Here is a 20,000-nt window from a genome sequence, read left to right as displayed (position 1 = left end):
AATACTGCCACCCCTCAAACAGAAGGATGTCTCAATGAAATAAGACGACAAATTCTAACTTAATTAAGGACTTCATAGGTAATTACCTCATTGACATTTCAGGTGAAATCAGCGAGAGGCAAAGTGTCTCTGAAAAGCTATAGCTCAGGGCCAAGTTGTTTAAAACCTGATTAGTGGTAATCTAGTAGGTTATTAACTACCATGGCAACCCAAGATTAGAGCTAATTGCATTTTGAACAACTCGGCCCAGAACCTTGACCATAAAGCCCAGTTTTATAAAGCACACAGTTTCCAAATTGCTGGGAGTATAGAGCAAGTTTCAATCGAGTGTCATAAAACCAAAACCAAAGTAATTAGTTTGGCCAATCAAAAAGGACGGAGACAATTCAGTAAACCAATCAAAACTCGAAGCAATTACACGTAGCCGACACAAAGCGTGGGAAAATGTGCACGCGCAAGCCACGATTGGTTTTGGTTTTACTTCTGATTGGTTGAAAAAAAATGGCGGGAGAACTTTGAACCAATCACACAGTGAAGTAACGCAAAACCAAAGTAATTAGCAAATTACTTTCAACACTCAATTGAAAACCGCTCTAGGATTAAAAATAATTTATCTCTGTGACAAGTTAGGTCCAGACGTTATTAAGGAGACATACATGTGTGCATAGCACATGCCACATGACTTGTACATAAAATGACTCATCTTATATTGTTTACCTGTGTATTTCTCTGGAACATAGGTTTTCAAAGATATCTGACAAAAAAGGGTTGCCAGTGGCAGAGGCATGTTATGTTCTGTTCTCAAGGAAATATGCCGAAAACCTAAAAGGAGAGAAGATCAATAAACATCATTTACTCAATGACTACTACCCAACCAAAAAAAAACAACTTTAACACTTTCAACAAACTCCACTATTTGGAAGGATTGATTCTGCCCAACTGTTTCACTTACAAGCAATATTATGATACCATATAAACACCAATAAATGCTTGATAAGATGCACTTATTAATGTGACATAATAGGTTACCATGGCAACAAAAGAGCCATCTTAAAAACACCCTACGAGAGTGGTTAGTACGCTGAGACAAAAGTCTCTGCAAAGTCTTAAAAAATCATCTTGAGCAGATTCATAGCTACCTTCACAATTGGAAAATTTTAAGGTGGCTCTGAACCTGCAGAGTTTCAACATAGCGTGCTTATCACTTTTCAGCAATAAAAAATGGGGGTCACCAAGTTCATTTTTGAGATATAAGCTCTTGAATACAAAATATAGGGCACTTTTAGATGGTTCTTTTGTTGCCATGGTAATTTATTATGTACATTTATATGTGCACCTTGTTAAGCAGTTATTGGTGCTTCACATGGTACCATAATATTGCCATTAAGTGAAACAGTGTTGTAGAGCTAATCCTTCTAATACAAAATCCCCTCCAATTTGTGGTTTGAGTCACCTATAACCTTGAACCCTACACTGTAAATCCCTAGAAAACTTACTGCAGCCTTGAACATAACAAAACGGGCGTGGTGGTCAACAAAAGCCAGTCTCATTTCCACTTCCTCAAAGAGTGCCAGGAAACATTAACTTAAAAATATTATTTACTGTTTCCTTGCAAATCCTCTCACTTAGCCAACACAACTTAAAAAACTACTGACTAATTAATTAATTAATTGTCGCTGCTAATCGCCGTCTCAAAGTACCGCAAAGACGCAGCTCAACAAGGTCGGACCGAAGGAGCTGTGATGCCGGCTAGGCGCTCGGCCCCTGAACACGACCCATATATGACCTCGGAGCACAGCACCACGTTTTGTTGAACAGGGCGGGAGTCGATTTTGACTGCATGCCTTAAGTCTATCTCTTGGTCTCCAGGGTCAGGTTGAAGTAGGAAACAAGAGTCAAGACAATAATTATTTTTATTACATTAAACGCCTATGAAATACCAAGTGAGCTTTTGCACGAAAACATGATAAAATTATATTCACACATGAAGATAACATGTTATCTTCACACGTGAAAAGATCACTGTTGCTAAGGTTACATACAAAAATATTTCACTCATTCGCTGTGCTCACTCGTTAAATATTTTTCAACACTCGAAGAGAAATTTGGCATCTCTGCGCGGCCATGTAATATCCTCAGTCTATATCAGCTTGAGTCACAAAAGTGGGTGTAAATGCTTAGTAGCTCATCAAACAACTCCACCCTAATACATGTACATAACCAGACTCTGACAACTTGTACATCTACCAGTACATGTAACTCCTGCAGCTCTAAAAACACAATTACTCAGAGGACTTCAGAAACAGACTAACCAGACTGAAGGCCATCCAGTGGAACAACTCGCTGAGCAATCAGTTTGTCATTATCATCAACCACACCAAACCGAAGGAGAGCAAGTTCTGGAAGGACAATCTGATGAAACAGAAAACAAAACATAGACTTGACCCACTGTCCACTCCTGTTGCATGATTAAAGTTTTCAGTACTGTGAGGTCTTTTAGCATAAAGTTTAAAAAGAATTCAAAAACTCATTAATAATTAATTCATGAGCCTTAAACAGCCTATCAAAACATCGATAAAACGCCACATGCATGAGCTTTAAACCCGATAAAACACTCCTCATTAGAATTCCTAGAATGAAGAAGAGTAATGAGGCCTGGCTTGTTGTTCCTTTATGCTAATAAATGTATCTCCCCCTCAAATTTTGATCCTTTGCTCAGACTCCCAAGGGACATACTTTTTGTGGAATGTTTTTGAAGCTGCTCAAAAAATTTTCTCAGGTCTAAAAACACAAGGCGTAGCCTCTTGTTTTTAAACCTGATAAAACACTGTTATCTCATTTTTTTTAATAGAACAAACATGTTAATGCAATGATTCACATGACTTTGTTTATTTTTATTTCAACCAATAGACCGAACGCATAAATGGCGGCCAAAAAAAAAATCTTTTGTTTATGCGCTAATTAGACTCACTAGCCTCATTCGCATGTACAAAATACAAAAGGAATGTTGCTTGAGAGCGAGGCTAGAGAGTCTAATTAGCAAATAAACAAAAGAATACATTTTTGGCCTCCATTTATGCATTCGGTCTATATTCTCATAAAAACAGACTGCAACAACCTGGAGCAAATTATTGAGAAATGTTAATGTTGTCTTGATAACAACATAACATCACCTCTAAAACAATAATGAAATTAAATTACCAGTAATACTGGCAATATTCATTATGCAATGAAAATCAATCTGGACATGCATAATTTGGAACTCAACAAATTTTAGGTGTTCATTTAACACCCAGACTGCATGTGTAACATAGCTACCTTCAATAAGGCACAACGTAAAAACTATGTTTAAAAAAATCACGCTCTAAGGTCATATGGAGCCAGTTCTAGGGAGGTTTCCAGGGGTCTTGCTTAGTGCTTTGGCAGGGGCAGGTATAAACACAGGTCTCAGGTCACAGGTCTCTTTTTTTTGCCAATGCAGAAACAAACCTAAACGTTTGTTTCTGTATTGGTTTTAGGGTTAGGGTTAGGGTTAGGGTTAGAGTTTAGGGTTAGGGGTAGGGTTAGGTATTGGTAAAACAGAGGCCTGTGACTTGAGACCTGTGTTTGTACCTGCCCCTGCCCAAGTACTCAGAAGGACCCTTGGAAACTTCCGTAGAACTGGCTCCATGTGACCTTAGAGCATGATTTTTTTACTTTTAATTGTTGTTTGTTTGCTTTGTTTCCCTATCTCCCTTCCCACATTTGTGTGAGTATTGATTCCACACACTGGCTGGCATCCAGTGCTGTGTTGAGAGATGGATGGAGGGGGAGGTAGGGTGGTCCAGTGGTTAGGTCGCTTGCATTGAGATCTGGAGCTCCCAGGTTCAAGACCCGTTCTGACCACTCGTTGAATTTGATCCTGGTACAGTGTAGTCCCTGGTTCAACTTCCCAGCTGCACTTGTAAATAGCCACATGGTTTGCCTCCGGCCAGTTGGGATTCTTAACAGTTGTTGTTGTTGTGTTCAGCCATTTTGTTAATTGTGTTTTGTTGGCCCTGAAAAGCCCCTAAGGGGAGCAGTTAATTAAGTATGTATGTATATGGAAAAGGGTTGTGGCACAGTTGTCATTGTGATTTCCTTGCCACTAAGATTGTGACCCTCTTCTGCTGCTACCTTTCCGGTATAGTACATATTATGCAGCCTTAATTTAATACTGTTGACTTGATGTTTTGAAGCTTGTTAATGTGATCCCTGTGAAAGTTGGGGGTTTCTTTTTGGCAAATTGCAAAAATAACTTGAAGGTTGGTAGCACTGCAAAATGAAAACAAGAAAGCTTCAACTTACCCGTCTAAACACAAACTCGTCATCATCATATACAGGATTCATTCCATTGTTTGGAACAATCTTTGTCTTGTATTTTTTGCGCAATGTATCAGTTGGCAGGCCATACATGTCTACCTCTACAGATGTGCTTATTCTCTTATCAGACAGAAATTGCCCAGAAATCACCTAAGAAATAATCAAAAGTTAGGCAAATTTTCCAGCCTGCAGTTAACGATAGGAACTTCATTTTATTTCACATAATAATATTTTAAAGCTGACTCCATTGTAGCTTGTGGGGTGTGCACAAATGAAATCAAAATTAATACATCAAATCACAATGGTTTTTGAGGAAAGGAGAAAACCGGAGTACCTGGAGAAAAACCTCTCGGAGCGGAGTAGACAACCAACAAACACACACATTGGTGGGAGGCAAGTGCTCTCAAAATTGCGTCACCCCTGCTCCCCTATAGTTCATTAACAAGCTGAAACAAGTAAGTTTCTGGCTGGGGACTGACGCTAGATAACATCATTAACCCTTTGACGTCCAAACCGGCCTAAGCTGGCCAGACTTTGTCTATTACTCTACCTAACGCCAGACGATTTTACTCTTCAATAGGGAACCCCTGGGAGTCAATGGGTTAATCACTCCCCATTAACAGGACCTGATTTAGAAGCACTGCAATTACATCACAGACTTGTTGAATAAGTAAGCAAGATGCACAGTATGATATGTTTCTTTGTTTCTTTGTTTCTTGACCTTTGAGACTACTAGAATTAGTCTAATTTAATCCAGCCAACAGGAAATATTTTAATTTAGCTGAGAGTGGGTTCTGATTTTGTAAGCAGATCAAAAAGAAAAGATATTATACACCTACTTTGACCCTGACTGAAGCTGCCACCATTCCATCAATAACTGACTCAGTGAATGGGTCAAATGGCCGATCAGATCGACTCATGAGATCTGGTTTTAGAAGATAACTAAAAAAAATAACGCAAAAATAATTCAGTTTTAGCAATTCAGATTACTGGGACTTGCAGGTACCATTGCAGATGTTATCACGGAGACTCGGTGGAGTTTATGTATGTAAAACGCTCAGTTGCAGTTCAACATTACAGTGAGGGTTTGAATAGCATGTCTATGTGAAGAGGTGGAAACAGTGAGAGGTTTCTGTTATTTGGGGGATACGGTGAATGTAAGTGGTGGTTGCGAGGCAGCTGTGACAGCAAGAGCAAGAATTGGCTAGTTCAGGGAATGTGGAGAGTTGCTAACTCAAAAAGGTTCTTGCTGAAGATGAAAGGAATGGCTTATTGGAGTTTTGTAAGATTGGCACTGTTATATGGGAGTGAGAAATGGTGTCTGAGGGAAAATGAGATGGCAATTTTGAAAAGGAATGAGAGAGCAATGGTGAGAACAATGTGTGGTGCAAAACTGATGGAGAAGGAAAGGACAGAGGACCTAATGGAGATGTTAGGATTGAAGGAAACAGTGGTTCAGATGGCAAAGGCGAATGTTACGGGCATGTGTTGAGGAGGGATGATGGGCATTTTCTGAGAAAAGCGTTGGAGTTTGAAGTGAAGGGCAAGAGGAAGCGAGGACGACAAAAGAAGACGTGGAAGACGCAAGTGGAGAAGGAGAGCAAGAGTGTTGGTTTAGAGAAAAAGGACGCCATGAATCGAGCGAGATGGAGAGTGGGAGTTAGAAATATTGCTGACAAAGTGGGTTAAATCCGGCCACCCCCGTTTACGAGGATAAACCCGGAACAAAATTGGATATTGATGATGATGATGATGATGATGTGCACATATTAATTTTATTTCCTGAGATCTCTGGATGAAACGTCCCAGCAGACCAACCACTTTAAGCCAAACGATTTTACTCATCAAAGTGTGCAGTTCAGGAGTCAATGGAAATAACACCTTTACACACAATGTTGGAGAATTTACACCTTTTTTCTTAAATTAGCCTTCTTGGAATACATGTCTAAGGTTAAGACCTTTTCAGCAATCATCTTGCAGTCTGCGTGGAAACACCCTTTTTTTGCATAATGACACAGCTTAAATTATAGTGGCATTAATTCTCACGGAGAAATTAAGTCATAAAGGTTACTTGAAGATGTGATAGTTATATACCAAACCTAGCTGTTCGGGAGATAACTGAAAAAAACAGATTACATGATATCTGTGGAATGAGAAAAAAGATCTAGAGATAGTACTCATCGTACGGATCGTGAGAAAGAAGGAGTTTGTAATGATCGCCATTTGTTTTTGGCTTTTTTGTTATTCTTATCAGTTAAAACAATAGCTTTTGTCTGCATTTAGATTATTACACAGTAATGTAAGAAAGATTATTGATAACATACCCACATCTCCCGTTGTATTCAAATTTCCCTTGATTCAGCTGGAATGCTAAGTCTATTAAAATCAGAAATTACCAGACAAAACAATGTTATCTTTTGCTCTTTTGCTATACTTTTACAACATAACAGTTTTTAAAATGACATTTTTTTCCCTGCTAACAATGCTATAAACTGTCGATATACTGGTTACAATCAAGCAACTGGGAAACAACAACAACAATAATAATAATGATCATCGTCTTCATCATCAGTTTTCTTTCATCAGAGTTTATGAATAAGGGATGTGACACAGGGCCTATGGTTATAGTTCTTGTCCTAACTATTTGCGGATGTACAGTAATAACAAACTAGGCAGCACTTTCTCCAAGTTATTCAAAGACCCTGAGTGTTGGTCCGGCCAGAGTTGAACTAATGTGTGACCTCCAATGTTCAACCAACAGAGCAAACATGTAAACATAATAATAAGGAAAATTTTTTCACAAACCAAAAATTCCAAATCTGCCATGGCTAGCAAAGGCATTCTGTCAAAGAAAAATATAGTCAAGCCAGCATAACACAGTAGAAACATTACTGGTATTAAACCACAGTACCTGATGTCTGAAAGTTGAGAGAGACCATCTGACAACCAACATTCCAGAAAACCTAATGAATTAAGAATTCAATTATGTATCAGGAAAAAGGAAGATTTCTCTTTGAAATAAAAAATATAAGCCACATATGAAAAATTAATTTGGATATGACCTTAGTGCCCTGGCAATACTGTGGAAATTAAAATAATGCTACCTTAGAGTTTTCTACCAAGATTGTGAAGAGGCCTCTTCATCAAGAGCAAGAAACAGAAAAGCAGTTTATCAAAATATCAAAACAGTACTTGCCTGTGGCATGTAATTACTTGAGTCAACTCTACTTCCCTTGGGATAAATCCTGGAAAACTGCCGTTTGTTATACCTCAACAGTCAGTAAAGGAATATTACCCACAAAAGCATTTTGGAGCAAAATCATCAAGCATGCACAGTTCTCCTTGCAAGCTCATCAAGGGCATGCAGTCAGTGATACAGTGTATGTTCTCCAAACCTTGTTAAAACTTAGTATAATAATAATTAATGGCTAAATGTAATTTAGGCAAGGTAAATTTCAAGCCAATGAAGCATGTAGCCGTTTCACGCCAAAGCGGGCATGCCTATATTTTAGGGGCCATCCTGGAGTCCAGCAGGGCTTGCTTTGTGCGTGGCCATGCAATCTTTGCTCATCTTTACAGGCCATTTTTGCAAATTGTTGCAGATTCACGGAGCCCCACCCTTGTTGTCCCAAAGTTACTTGGTCGTGGAGGTACATGTAAGTAACTGGTCAGATACCGGTAAGTGTTTTTTTTCCACTGGACCACGTTCCAGTGTAACAGTGCTGGTTGGCAGCTGCTTTGGGGTGATTCAAACTTGTGAGTTGCCAGGGATGCCACCCTGTGGTGTCTGGATCACAACAGGCTCCTTCCCACTAACTTAATTATAAGGCCACAGCTCCCAAGCTCATTGATTGGCAATGAGTTTAAATTTATTATGACATTTCATCAGCCATCTATTTTTCATGGGGTCCTTTCCTGTATGCAACACCGAACTTGCAATCTTTCATTAAACAGTCTAGCTACTCAACTATTAACATTAGAATTTTTTATGGAATCAAGTGTACATGAATTGTTGATGGGCCAGTTAACAGAAACATATGAAGATTACTATCTCTCTCAGTAAAATTAGGCTATTTTCCCATTGACCATTTTATTTCTGAGCCAGCCATCAAAGGATACTTGACAAATTTTTCTGGGCTTGCTTTGAGTAAACCAAATCCAGTTGACTCATTAAAAGACGAAATGTGATGTGCCAAGTTCTTCCCTGCAAGAAGAGGGAAAAATGGCAATAACATTAGATGTGATTTACCTTATGACTGAACAATGAATGACTGCAGATTTAGGAAAATAGTTCAAGGGTATTCCTGCTGCATTCTGGCTACAGTACTAAGGATGGCTGGAGGTCCAGGACGGCGGGTCTAAAACACAGGTCACATTCGATTCCACAGGTCAGGGTACGTCTCAATGTGCTACAGACAAATAAACAACACCAGAATTGTCTACTAGCCAGGTAATAAGTCTACAAAAATGTTGTTTCAGGTCTAAGGGAAACGTTGCCTTAGTTGTTCATCACTGGAGCAGAGGCTCAAAGTATTGACCTGTGAAATGTGACCTGAGTTTTAGACCTGCCTGATCCCGAACCAGCTTTCGCCTAGAAAATGAGATTCTCATATGTACCTTTTCCAGAATTAAATTATAACCTGCGTTCAAAATTTAATGCAAAGCACTTACTGCTTGATCTGCCCAACAAGACCAAGAAGACAACAGGAGACAAGGCATTCTTTGCAGAGCGCCGTCCCTGTGCAACGCCCCTTCCAGACACGTTGAGAGCTTTGGGCAGTCTCAAAACTTTAACAGCATAGCTAAAAACTTATTTTAAATTAGCTTTTGGCTTATGACCTATAGTATTCATTTACTAACTATTATTTTAGAAAAGCTGTATGTCCATTTTATTGTAATATTATAAGCACTGTAATGTAAAAGCACATATCATACACCCATGTATTTTGTGCTATATAAAATAATAAAGTTATTATTATTATTATTATTATTATTATTATTATTATTATTATCATCATTATTATTATTAGAATTTGTACATTCATACAAAAAAAAAACCAAAGAAAATTAAAGGTTGCCTCACATTTTGTGCCTCTAAGGATAGTGGCTAATGTAAATTGAATATTTTGAACAAAAGAAAAAGTGAGCAAGATTATTATCAGTGAATGTATGTGGACACTACAAGTTTTGAAGGAACCTACTCTCTGCTTCGTCAAATCCACTGAATGGAACAGGATGAATGTAATTCACAAGACTTGAGAGGAGAGGATGAATGTTCCCTGCAGTTTGAAACTGGCGAAGAACATCCATATCTTCTGGAGTGAGACTTGCTGCTCTTGAGTTCTATAAGAAATACATTGACTAAGAATCACAGAGTGGTTCTGCTTTTACCAAGTCCTAGAAATATATTAACCGTGAGGATTTTACTTGCAGGTCAGTGTTGGTGATCAGTTGACAACAACATCAATGCAATTTTTTCAATGTTTGATGACAGGATTTTTAACATTGGGACAGTTTGCTAAATCAAATATGCTGGGGTGAGGGGTGCAGTGTAGGAGACAAGAGGTAAATTAATAACGCCCCAAGAAGGTGAAGTGTCTCCACTATTTTTGCAACTTGTTGTAGTCTGTGAGACTCTCTGTACAAAGATAGGTCAAATGCTGCAGAAATCTGCTGCCAGCAGACACAGGTCAGTGCAAAGAAATTAAACCAGCCTTTTATCTTGGTGTTTCACATTTCTCTGTAGATAGAGGATTTCCTTATTCGTAAGTTTAAATTGGGTTGTAAAGTTGAAGGATTAGACATCCAACAAGCCAACCTTCAAATCAATGATTAGGGCAGAACATAAGAACTGGATACTGCATTGGTTCTCTGTACACAGATTGTGCTTTGAAAATAACAATGTCAACACCAGAGGCATTCAGTAGAAAATGTAACCACCTCTTGACGGACGGAATTACAACCAGTTAACGATAGACAACAGATCCACCTTGATGGAGAGAATGACTGAACAAAGTGCTATACACATAATTTTAAATGTTGTACCACAAAAACCAACACAACTGACAACCATAATATTGACTACTGTAGCTAACAAGGTAGTTTTTAGTTTACAAAAGTACACTTTTTTAACCATACCTTTTTGTATCCACCCATGTTGAGCCGCAGTGAACTTCCATAGGCACTTAGTTTTTCTTCTCGCTTCTTCATGTCACTGAGGACATCTCTTTCCTCTTCGTCATCGCCATTATTAGACTCACCACTCTGGGTACTTACAGTACTCTCTTTTCTTCTCGGATCATAACAAAAATCATTACTGCTTTTTGTAGAGGAACAAGAATTCATAGCATGTACTGATGGGTGTGTCCTTTTATTGTCCACCCTTCCATTACATTGGGCTGAAGAATTCTTAACCTTTTGTGGGTCAACTTCCTCAGTCTCTGAGTCAACATAAAAAGGCTTCTTCCTGCTCGGGTTCATCGTAGTACAATCAGAATCATCCACATGTCTCAGGTCATTGTTATTACTTGTGTCTGAGACTTCCTGGATGGACTCCAGAACACCATTATTCCTGCACGGTTTCGCCAAATTTTCATCTTTTGATGATGGAAACTCATAGCAAGATTCTCCACTGTTTGTCACTGTAACCGTGGGAGTCACTGAATCACTGTCACTTGATCCATCAGAAATGGCACTCAAAGTTGACCCAACAGAAACTCCAGAAACACGATGGCCATAATTTACTTCTTCACTAGTTCTTGACGACCTTGATGACTCAGATTCCAAACTAGAAGAGTCAGCAAGATTCCCAATGCCTTGCATTTCAAGGAAGTTTTTACTATTACGAGACATCACCAATGTGCTCTCTAATTCCTTTGTCATACCATTTAAGCCTGCATCACTAAAAATGGAGGACAGAAGGAAATTGGAATATTCTGAGACTGAGCTGCACTGGGCTATGTCTTCAAGTGTAACCTCCTTGCCTTCATAATCAGGTGGAACTTCTTCTGTTGCATTTATTTTTGCTTCTTGCAAAAGATCATTACATACTTTTTCGCTACTTGCCATAATTTTGTTGAATTCCTCACAGCTTACAGACCGCTCCCGAGATGAATCATCATTGTCACTCTCTTGTACTTCTTCCTCTTCTTCTTCTTCAATTTCATCATCAATAATTGCGGTTTCCTTGAGGCTTCCCCTACGCAATCCTATACAACAAACAAAATAAACCAACATGTTACTCGCTATCCAGCGATTATTTGGTATCAATGCATTTCCACAATGGCACCTTCTTCTGACAGAGTAAGTCTACCTACAGTAGTTCAAAACAAAGTTGACATTTCACAGGAAGAACAAGATAGCATTAGTCAGCATTAGGATTCCAAACTCCAAGGCTTTCACAGGGGTTCTGTTTGGATGCAAGAAAAGGTTTATACCCAATTTCTCAAGACAAGTGTAGACAAATTATGAACATTTTTTGCACTATTGAGTGGTTAGGTTGTAAACATCTTAAGAGGTTTGTTTTTGGAGTACAATGTGGTTGTAGACCAAGTAGCCAGTGACTTGATGACCCACAGCTGCTAGAACCTGGTGTAAACAGGCAAAATGTGGGTGAAGGATGCATTTTGGCAGTTAATGCTCTTTTACTCTCACTTGCTTCTCTTGGTTCAACTCTTCAGTGCTGTGGCTTCTTCTTTTTACCACTTTTAATGCATCTATAATGCCTCCACCAAAGGCAGTATATAGTGACACAAGCCAACCCTGGGTTGGTGGATTAACCCACCTTTAAGCGTTTACATGGCAAAATGCAACCCCAGATGCGCTAGGGGGGGGGGGGGGGGGGGGTGAAAGATGGGATACCTCACCTATCATGTAAATGCAAGGTTGAAAAATGGACAGTCGGGTTACCCCCATCACCATATAAACAAGCCCTTAACCTCCAACTAGAGCGAGTTTCAATCGAGTGTCGTAAAACCAAAACCAAACTAATTACTTTGGCCAATCAAAAAGGATGGAGACAATCCAGTAAACCAATCAAAACTCGAAGCAATTACACATAGACGGCACAAAGTGTGGGAAAATGTGCATGCGCGAGCCACAATTGGTTTTTGTTTCACTTATGATTGGTTGAAAAAGTGGTGCGAGAACTTTGAACCAGTCACTGAGTGAAGTAACGCAAAACCAAAGCAATTCGCTAATTACTTTTGACACTCAATCGAAAACCGCTTTATGCCAAAGCCACTTAAAATTTAGTAAATTCTTATTTTTTACCTGATATGTCTGTTGATTCATAATCACTGAATTCTATGTGAAAGAAGGGAAAAGTATTACAATGAAGAACTACAAATTTTAGCACTTTTCAGTTGAAACTAACGCATGAACTTTTTTACTTCACAAGTCACCTTCACATTCCTGCTCTGGTTTAAGTTTCTTGTTCTTGATGATTATCTTGCCCTTAAGATGGCTTGGTGAAGGAAGAGCCCTGCCTTCTTCAAGCTTGAGGAGACAACAATTTCAAATCTTCTTTCAGTAATTCTTCAATATAAAACCTTGAACAGTCTTATTAATAATAATAATAATAATAATAATAATAATAATAATAATAATAATAATGAGAATATTGTTTTGGTACCTTTCATTGATATTTAGAGGTGGAAACGCAAACCGTATAAGTGACTATTGAGTGGGGTCAGAATATGCAAATTCATCACTCACGCAGATGTAAACTAATCGATAAGAAGGGCTGTAGGTAATGGGGGGGGGAGGGGGGCAGGGGGCAGTCTTCCCTGCACCTGTACATGTTGAGGCAGACAAATAAGATCTGTGGATGGAGTTGTTTTCTTTAGACTCCATTATTTTCAATGTAGTGAATAGCAAATGTTTGGCCATTTTCATGGCAGAGAAATTGGTTGGTTGATTTTTCAGATACATAATAACCTCATGATACATGTAAGTGCTCAAAATAGCGTTTGGGAGTTGAAAATTTTCTGGAGGATACCCCCAGTATACCTCAGACCCTCCTACAAGGATCGTACCTTTGGCAAGCAAGATAATGCCCCCCTCCCCCCCCCCCCCCACCATTACAAAGAATCCAGTTACGGCCCTGATAAGACCAGGACCCATATCAGTTTTTTCAAGATATGCCAATTTGTCACTCACTCAGTTGAATTCAAATCGATATGGCGACGATCTATAACGATGTTTCACTTTCCGAAGTAATGCTGCAACATAATACGTTGAAACATTCTTCGACGTTTCTTTGTTCTGACCAAATTGATACTCATTGCAGTCAACATGTGTTACCGAGCCATTGCTCAGTGAAGACTTAAACGTGTCACTGTGCTATGTGTTCTGAAAATGGATGCAAAGAGATATTTTCTCGTCAATCTGCCAAGTTCACAGGTCCACTCGTATTTATTTAGCAAAGCATGCCGTGAGATCGCCATGGAGAGTGACAACTGTGTTCACCAAAAGCAAACTACTGCTCTTTTTATTTGTTTCATTTCATCATTCTATTGGTTATATTCAATACCTACAAGGTGCACTTGTAACATATTTAAAAGCTGAATGCGCTTAAATGAAAAAGACAGCAGCTGTGTTTACAAAGTTGAGAAATATCCACATGTTTTTGGCATCACCTTGTTGTAGCTGAACTAGAAGCATTCCTTTACAATAAGAATCAAACACAAATTCACTCTTTCCTAGCTAAATGGCTATCCTCTGGTACTTCATAGGCTTTTAACAACCTTGTAAAAGGTTTAAAGGAGCCAAAAACACTGGTTGGTGATCATTTTCACCTAGCTGGCTCTTTTGCATCCGATTCGATAACATGCAACTAAATACAGCATGTTTCATGATCCCTTCCAGATTTCATGAAAGGTTAAGGTTTGGAAACAATCCTTCTTTTTACTTATCGCAAACTGAAGCAATCGTGGTTGTTTACATAGTTGAGGACTCTTCCCTTTGATCTTTCCACAAAAATCAAATTTGGGCTCAAATTTTTGAACTGTCTCTTTACCTTAGCATGATGCAATCTCAACAATTTTCACCCAAGCAAGAATTCAAGGAGTTTCAAGCACTTTCCCACCAAATCCTTTTTTTTTCAAGGGCTTTTCAAGTGCCCTGGAAGTCCAAAAATAAATTCCAGGGCTTTTCAAGGACTTCACGGCAGGAGTAGCCTGAGAACCCTGGGTCCTGTTGACAATGCATGTATTTTATCAGAGATGGTCTGAAAAAGCAACATGAGATATGAGAGCAATACTTACTGGATGGCTTTCCAAAGGTGCTGTTAAAAGCATGTCTCCAAATATATCTACACAGATGGTGGCCATTTTGGCTTGCTGGGATTTACTGTTAAGAAATTAATAAAGTTTTACATGTACTTGTTACAACATAATCCCTGACACTTGAAAAAAAAAACAGTGCTTATCCCTTGCAACAATAATAAATATTTGGCAAAAAGGACCACTAGTACTGTTGCCCCGATCAACTGTCAAATAACTGTTGATAAAATGTTGCATATTTGAACTGCAGAAATTGAAATACATGAGAGTTGAAATTCATCACATTTAAGTGGCAACTTAAACAGTTGCAAAGAGAACCTGGAAAAGATTCAACTTTATATAAGGCAGGTACTGAAGTTGGGCCTGATCAACTCAGATTGCTCACCTCAGATCAAGAAAAAAACCGTTTTGTAAACCAAAACTGTTCAACATTTGCCCGATTCACCACAGTTAGCTTAAAGATTACGGCAAGGGCGAATTCTTGAGGCCTTATCATTTTGTTTTATGTCAATCTGAGTTGAGCAATCCAAGTTCATCCGGTGCGACTAATGTTCCTGCCTATTTTACAAGTATATATATTCACCTCAGATGGGATATGACTCGACCTCACAAGTGAACAGCTCCAAGTTGGCTTTGATGGCTCAGTTCAAGACAGTTATGCAACCCAGAGATTGCATCTCAGGTTTGGATAACTGTCAAGAATTCTCCAAATTCCCGGAGTGTTTCTAAAGATGAGGCTATTTAAACATCGAAAGATGTCCTAGCTATTGCTTTTATAAAATATTTCTCAAAAATAATTCAACAAATGAAGGAAAATGCTGGGTTTTTTTACTTCTTGATTGAAAGAAAGAAAGAAAGGAACTTTATTTCAGTGTCTAATCTTCTAGCGCTGTAGAGCACCAATTGTGGACACTGTAAATTGAAATTAACAAGTTAACGCAAATCACATCAAATATTGGTTTTTGAGGAGAGGGGAAAACCGGAGTACCCGGAGAAAAACCTCTCGGTGAAGAGTAGAGAACCAACAAACTCAACCCACATATGACGCCGAGTCTAGGAATCGAACCCAGGCCACATTGGTGGGAGGCGAGTGCTCTCACCACTGTGCCATCCCTGCACCCTGTCTTGATACACTCATATTTCCTACCAGCCAATCAAAACATGCATCTGACATCACATGATTCCTGTGATGTCACACCTATGTTTCATACGCTCATCTAAACGCAGCTATAGACCAATGAGAGTATGTGTACTATCCTAATTATTTTTATTATAAATTCTGTATCATTTATTGCCACCTACAATTTGTACAAATTACAAACAAGTCATACTATTTAACCCCCAACATTACATGCAGTTAAGCAATATTGAATACCATGTCTACACAAAAGAAAATTAATAAAACGCTATTATACCTGCAGTGATTTTCAAATGACAATAATACTGGGTACTCTGACGTCACAAATGCAGAATCACGTATAGCTTCAATCACATCCTTAATGTTAAAAACAACCACAGTTAATCTTTCCGAAACAATTTTATGCAACATTGAAATGTCAGAAAACAGCTACATGCTTTATGTGCTAGTTAATCCTCTAGTTATAAATCCCTTGGGCTCTTTATGACTGCAGTAACCCCCTAGAAGATGGAAGGTACTACAAGGAAAAAATAATGGACGTGCTGAATCTTAGGGCACTTTCCTTTTGTCAGAACAGTCCCATCACTGGTTTGCAAAGAAAACACAACAATTTGAAGGAAAACTTGCATGATAATCCTTCCCATTCTTCTGGAGGAATATACCTCATCCTCCAAGTGTGTTAATTTGAAGGTGTTGTAGAGTCAGTCCTTCCAAATGGCTGGTCTGGCCAGTCAATAATATTCTGTCAAATGGAAACCGCCCTTAAAGGCAAATGATTATCATTGTTTCTTTTAAGGGCGCTTTCGTTTTGTCAGAACTGGCCGGCCAGACCCGTCAGTTTGCAAAGAAAATCCAACAATTTCAAGGAATACTTGCACGATAAGCCCTCGCCTTCTTCCGGAGGAGTGTATATCATCCTCAAAGAGTGTTAATTTGAGGGTGTTTTAGAGTTAAAACCTTCCAAATGCCTGGTCTGGCCGGTCAGTTCTGTCACATGGAAAGCGCCCTAATACAGGTGTTTACAATAATGACAGATTAATTTACTATGACACCAACCTTGAACATAATATTAGTACACATTGCTTTTCCATGTGTGATCATTGGTTCATCATTGGGACCATCCCAGCAATCCAGTTCAATGCACCTTAAATCCAAAACAACAATAATTTTTTGTTGAAATACATATTACTGACTACTGGCACATTCCTTCACACAAAATAACAATTATGTGTAAAAAAGGGCAACACTGTAATATTTTTACCTTACTGACAGCACAATAACAGAAGGTTCTACAGCTGTAAGCTCTGCGACCACCTTGATATTCCAATTTTCGTAGGACTGGTTATGTAAAAATGCCTCAACCTCATGCATTGTAACTAACGCATGCCATGTGATTTCATTGTCCACATTTTTTGATGTTGCTCATCAATTGAAAGTTGCTGATGTGCTCGCAGTGAGATTTAAGACTCTGTAAGTTTCTCACTTTTACGCTTTCACAACTCTTACTCAACAAGGTATTTACTGTCAACATCACCTAATCAGGAGTTTTTGCCTGCAATCCTAATTAGGTCATGTCTGATAAGGGTAGTTCAAAATCCAATAGATGTCAAGTACAATCCAAGGTTCCAAGGAGTTAAATTTAAAATAGCTTGAGTTGAAGGCAAAAACTCGCCGATTAAATGCTGTTTAAAGCAATAATCTTGCCCAAGCCAATCCAGTCTGGTTTCAAAGTTCCAAATGAAAGTTTTTCAGGCACAAACGTGCAGGTCAAGGCAAAACACCAGTAAAGAAAGATTTGATAAATTCCCATGTCTTCTGTTCGATGCTTGTGTAAACAAAAGATTTTTGCGGTGGGTTGACTTTGTTTATAGACCTCTTTCATATAATGGCGGCCAAATAAAATATTTTAGTTTTAATGCTATCAAGCCTTTTTAGCCAATTTCAAAAGAATGTTTGTTTCAAAATGAGGGAAGTAGGTCTAATTAACATAAAAACAATGTAAAGGTGGTCTATAAACCATTTTGTAAACCCTATGATTGACTACAAAAAATGCTTATTGTAAAAGCCTTTTAGTTAAATAAATAAGCATATGTAACTCTCTAAAATGGCCTAGTCATTAAGTAAAAGTATAGGAAATCAAACTCCAGTAAGGTGCTTTGGCAAATAATGCTCCAAATGACATGTTTTTTTCCAGTACTAAATAAGCATTCACCTTGTGACCTGCACAAGCAGTGACTCTATTATACTAAACATGTCTAAATAGGCCACTTCGAAAAAGTACCATAATACTCTTTGTTTGTCTCCCCAAATTTTGCATAAGAATTGTTTAAAGTTTCTCTTGGGACTTACAATGGTCCCAAGAGAAAACAAAAACAATGCTTATGCAAAATTTCGGGCGGATAAAGAGTATTATGGTATTTTCCAAAGTGGCCTACAAAAGATATAACAAAATTATCTAGGAATCTTACCGACAACCTGCAAGTAGGCACTGCCTGTACATCTCAACTGATGATTTTCCACCAAACTGGCGTCCTTTAGTGGAATTTAAAAAAAACTATTATTGATTAAATGAAAGGTGATAAATGGATGAAATTAGAACAAAGTTCCCCGGTTACAAAAAAAAAAAAGAAACAATTTATTCTCAAACTGATCTCATGAGCTAAGAATACCCTACCTCCATAAAACAAAGTTACATGACAAGTTATTGTTGACTCACCCACAAGGTATGTGTTGTGTGAAGAGTTGACAAAATAGTGTGACAAGGGTAGAGTCATGTCTTGATAGATTTCAACCCTGTTGGGCATCATAAGAAGATTGTCATCGCTCAGGAGATACCTTGTCAATCCATTCACTGTGATGCGATCTGGCAATACAGAGAGTTCCATTACCACCGAAAAAATGACACAAACATTCTTCAGCTCACTACCTCTCAATAGCATGCACTACTGTAGCTTAGGGCTTCTTGTACATTTATACATGACTGTCCTTAAAAATTAAGAAACAATATGTATCAAATTATCACCAGTTACCATTTACATTATTGTTAGTATATGTAATCGCATGGGCTTGAGGGCAAAATTTTTAAGGATTAATTTCACGCATATTTTCAAAGTTTTCACAAGTTAAATTAACCCTTCATTGGCCTCGGGCCCATGCGATTACATGTTTATCACATAAAGGGCAAAATTATTGAGAGAAGCTGGTTTAATGACGCCACGATAAAAGGCCATCAATTAACTTAACATGCTTTCATTCGGTTCAAGTTCAAATCAATAAATCGTAGAAACAGCGCCTATCATCTTTAATAAGAAGCCATCCCTAGATACAGGCCCTCCACCAGAAGAACTGGTTTCCTTGTTTTTCAAATGGGTCGAACCATCGGATAAATATCAGGGTTATGCATGCCTCCCTTACATCAGTGGCCTACCGGTAACCAAACCTCTTATGACGAAATTCATGATCAATAACAGGACAGATGCATGAAAAACTGACATCAATTTGTCTTTTACAATAACAAAAAGGCAGAGGGGTCAAAATTAAGTCAAAACACAAGAAGAAAGCTAGACAAAAATGTGAGAAACTTCAATCTAACGCAAGCAATATCGTGTCATTATCGCATAAATTATAAATTGATGTGTCTGTCTGCTTATTGACCATAAAAATTTGCCACTGAGCGTGAAAGAATTTTTGCAGTCATTGTAAAATATGTGCTTGATTGTTGTACACTATTTATAAGGGTCACATTAAGCTGTTATCCAGGCTCAGGGTAACAAAAAAAAGACTCACTTCCAAACTATAAAAACAAACTATACTAATTGTTCTATAGCAAATTTAGTGCAATGTACCTCTTTGAAGATTGTCCAGGGATTTTTCATACTTCCATATCAGAGAAAGTGCCTTCTCCTTGTTATAGTAGGGGTAAAGTATTTCATTTAGCCGTGGGTCCCGCTGTTCGTGGTTAAGAAAATTGACCAACTGATACACAGTAAGGTAAGGTGCTCTACCTCCTCCCCTGTAATCAACAAATGCATGAAGGTGAATTATATTACACAACCAAATGCCACACTTCTCCTTTAACCCCTAAAATGTATCCAGTAATGACTACCAAATACATAGCTGTAGTATATGTATTTCCCTTTGAATAACAGGGAGCTTAAGAAACGATGACCGTGACGTAAATGAGAACGTCATCTCAAAATATAAATTCATGTTATTGTAATCACTTCAATCAGGACTGT

General features: G+C 38.3%; 1 protein-coding gene across 2 annotated transcripts in view; it reads right to left on the bottom strand.

Annotated features, from left to right (window-relative positions):
• LOC138049916 (1-phosphatidylinositol 4,5-bisphosphate phosphodiesterase beta-4-like) overlaps positions 1-20,000 on the bottom strand; it is a 62,672-nt gene that overhangs the window by 11,601 nt on the left and 31,071 nt on the right. For both annotated transcript variants that reach the window (XM_068896394.1, XM_068896395.1), the window contains exons 9-26: positions 19,608-19,774; positions 18,479-18,625; positions 18,231-18,294; positions 16,819-16,906; positions 16,040-16,119; positions 14,607-14,691; positions 12,744-12,837; positions 12,613-12,645; positions 10,480-11,549; positions 9,543-9,684; positions 8,461-8,545; positions 7,538-7,610; positions 7,253-7,304; positions 6,666-6,717; positions 5,181-5,283; positions 4,327-4,491; positions 2,313-2,412; positions 718-822 (exon numbers count right to left, since the gene is read on the bottom strand). In XM_068896394.1, coding sequence (XP_068752495.1) covers positions 718-822; positions 2,313-2,412; positions 4,327-4,491; positions 5,181-5,283; positions 6,666-6,717; positions 7,253-7,304; positions 7,538-7,610; positions 8,461-8,545; positions 9,543-9,684; positions 10,480-11,549; positions 12,613-12,645; positions 12,744-12,837; positions 14,607-14,691; positions 16,040-16,119; positions 16,819-16,906; positions 18,231-18,294; positions 18,479-18,625; positions 19,608-19,774 — 2,705 coding nt within the window. The remainder of the gene's footprint in view (positions 1-717; positions 823-2,312; positions 2,413-4,326; positions 4,492-5,180; positions 5,284-6,665; positions 6,718-7,252; positions 7,305-7,537; positions 7,611-8,460; positions 8,546-9,542; positions 9,685-10,479; positions 11,550-12,612; positions 12,646-12,743; positions 12,838-14,606; positions 14,692-16,039; positions 16,120-16,818; positions 16,907-18,230; positions 18,295-18,478; positions 18,626-19,607; positions 19,775-20,000) is intronic.

Source organism: Montipora capricornis, chromosome 5, assembly GCF_036669925.1.
Source record: "Montipora capricornis isolate CH-2021 chromosome 5, ASM3666992v2, whole genome shotgun sequence".
Lineage (NCBI taxonomy): Eukaryota > Metazoa > Cnidaria > Anthozoa > Scleractinia > Acroporidae > Montipora > Montipora capricornis.
Note: the sequence above shows the minus strand (reverse complement) of the source record. Positions and strands in the feature narration are given on the sequence as shown.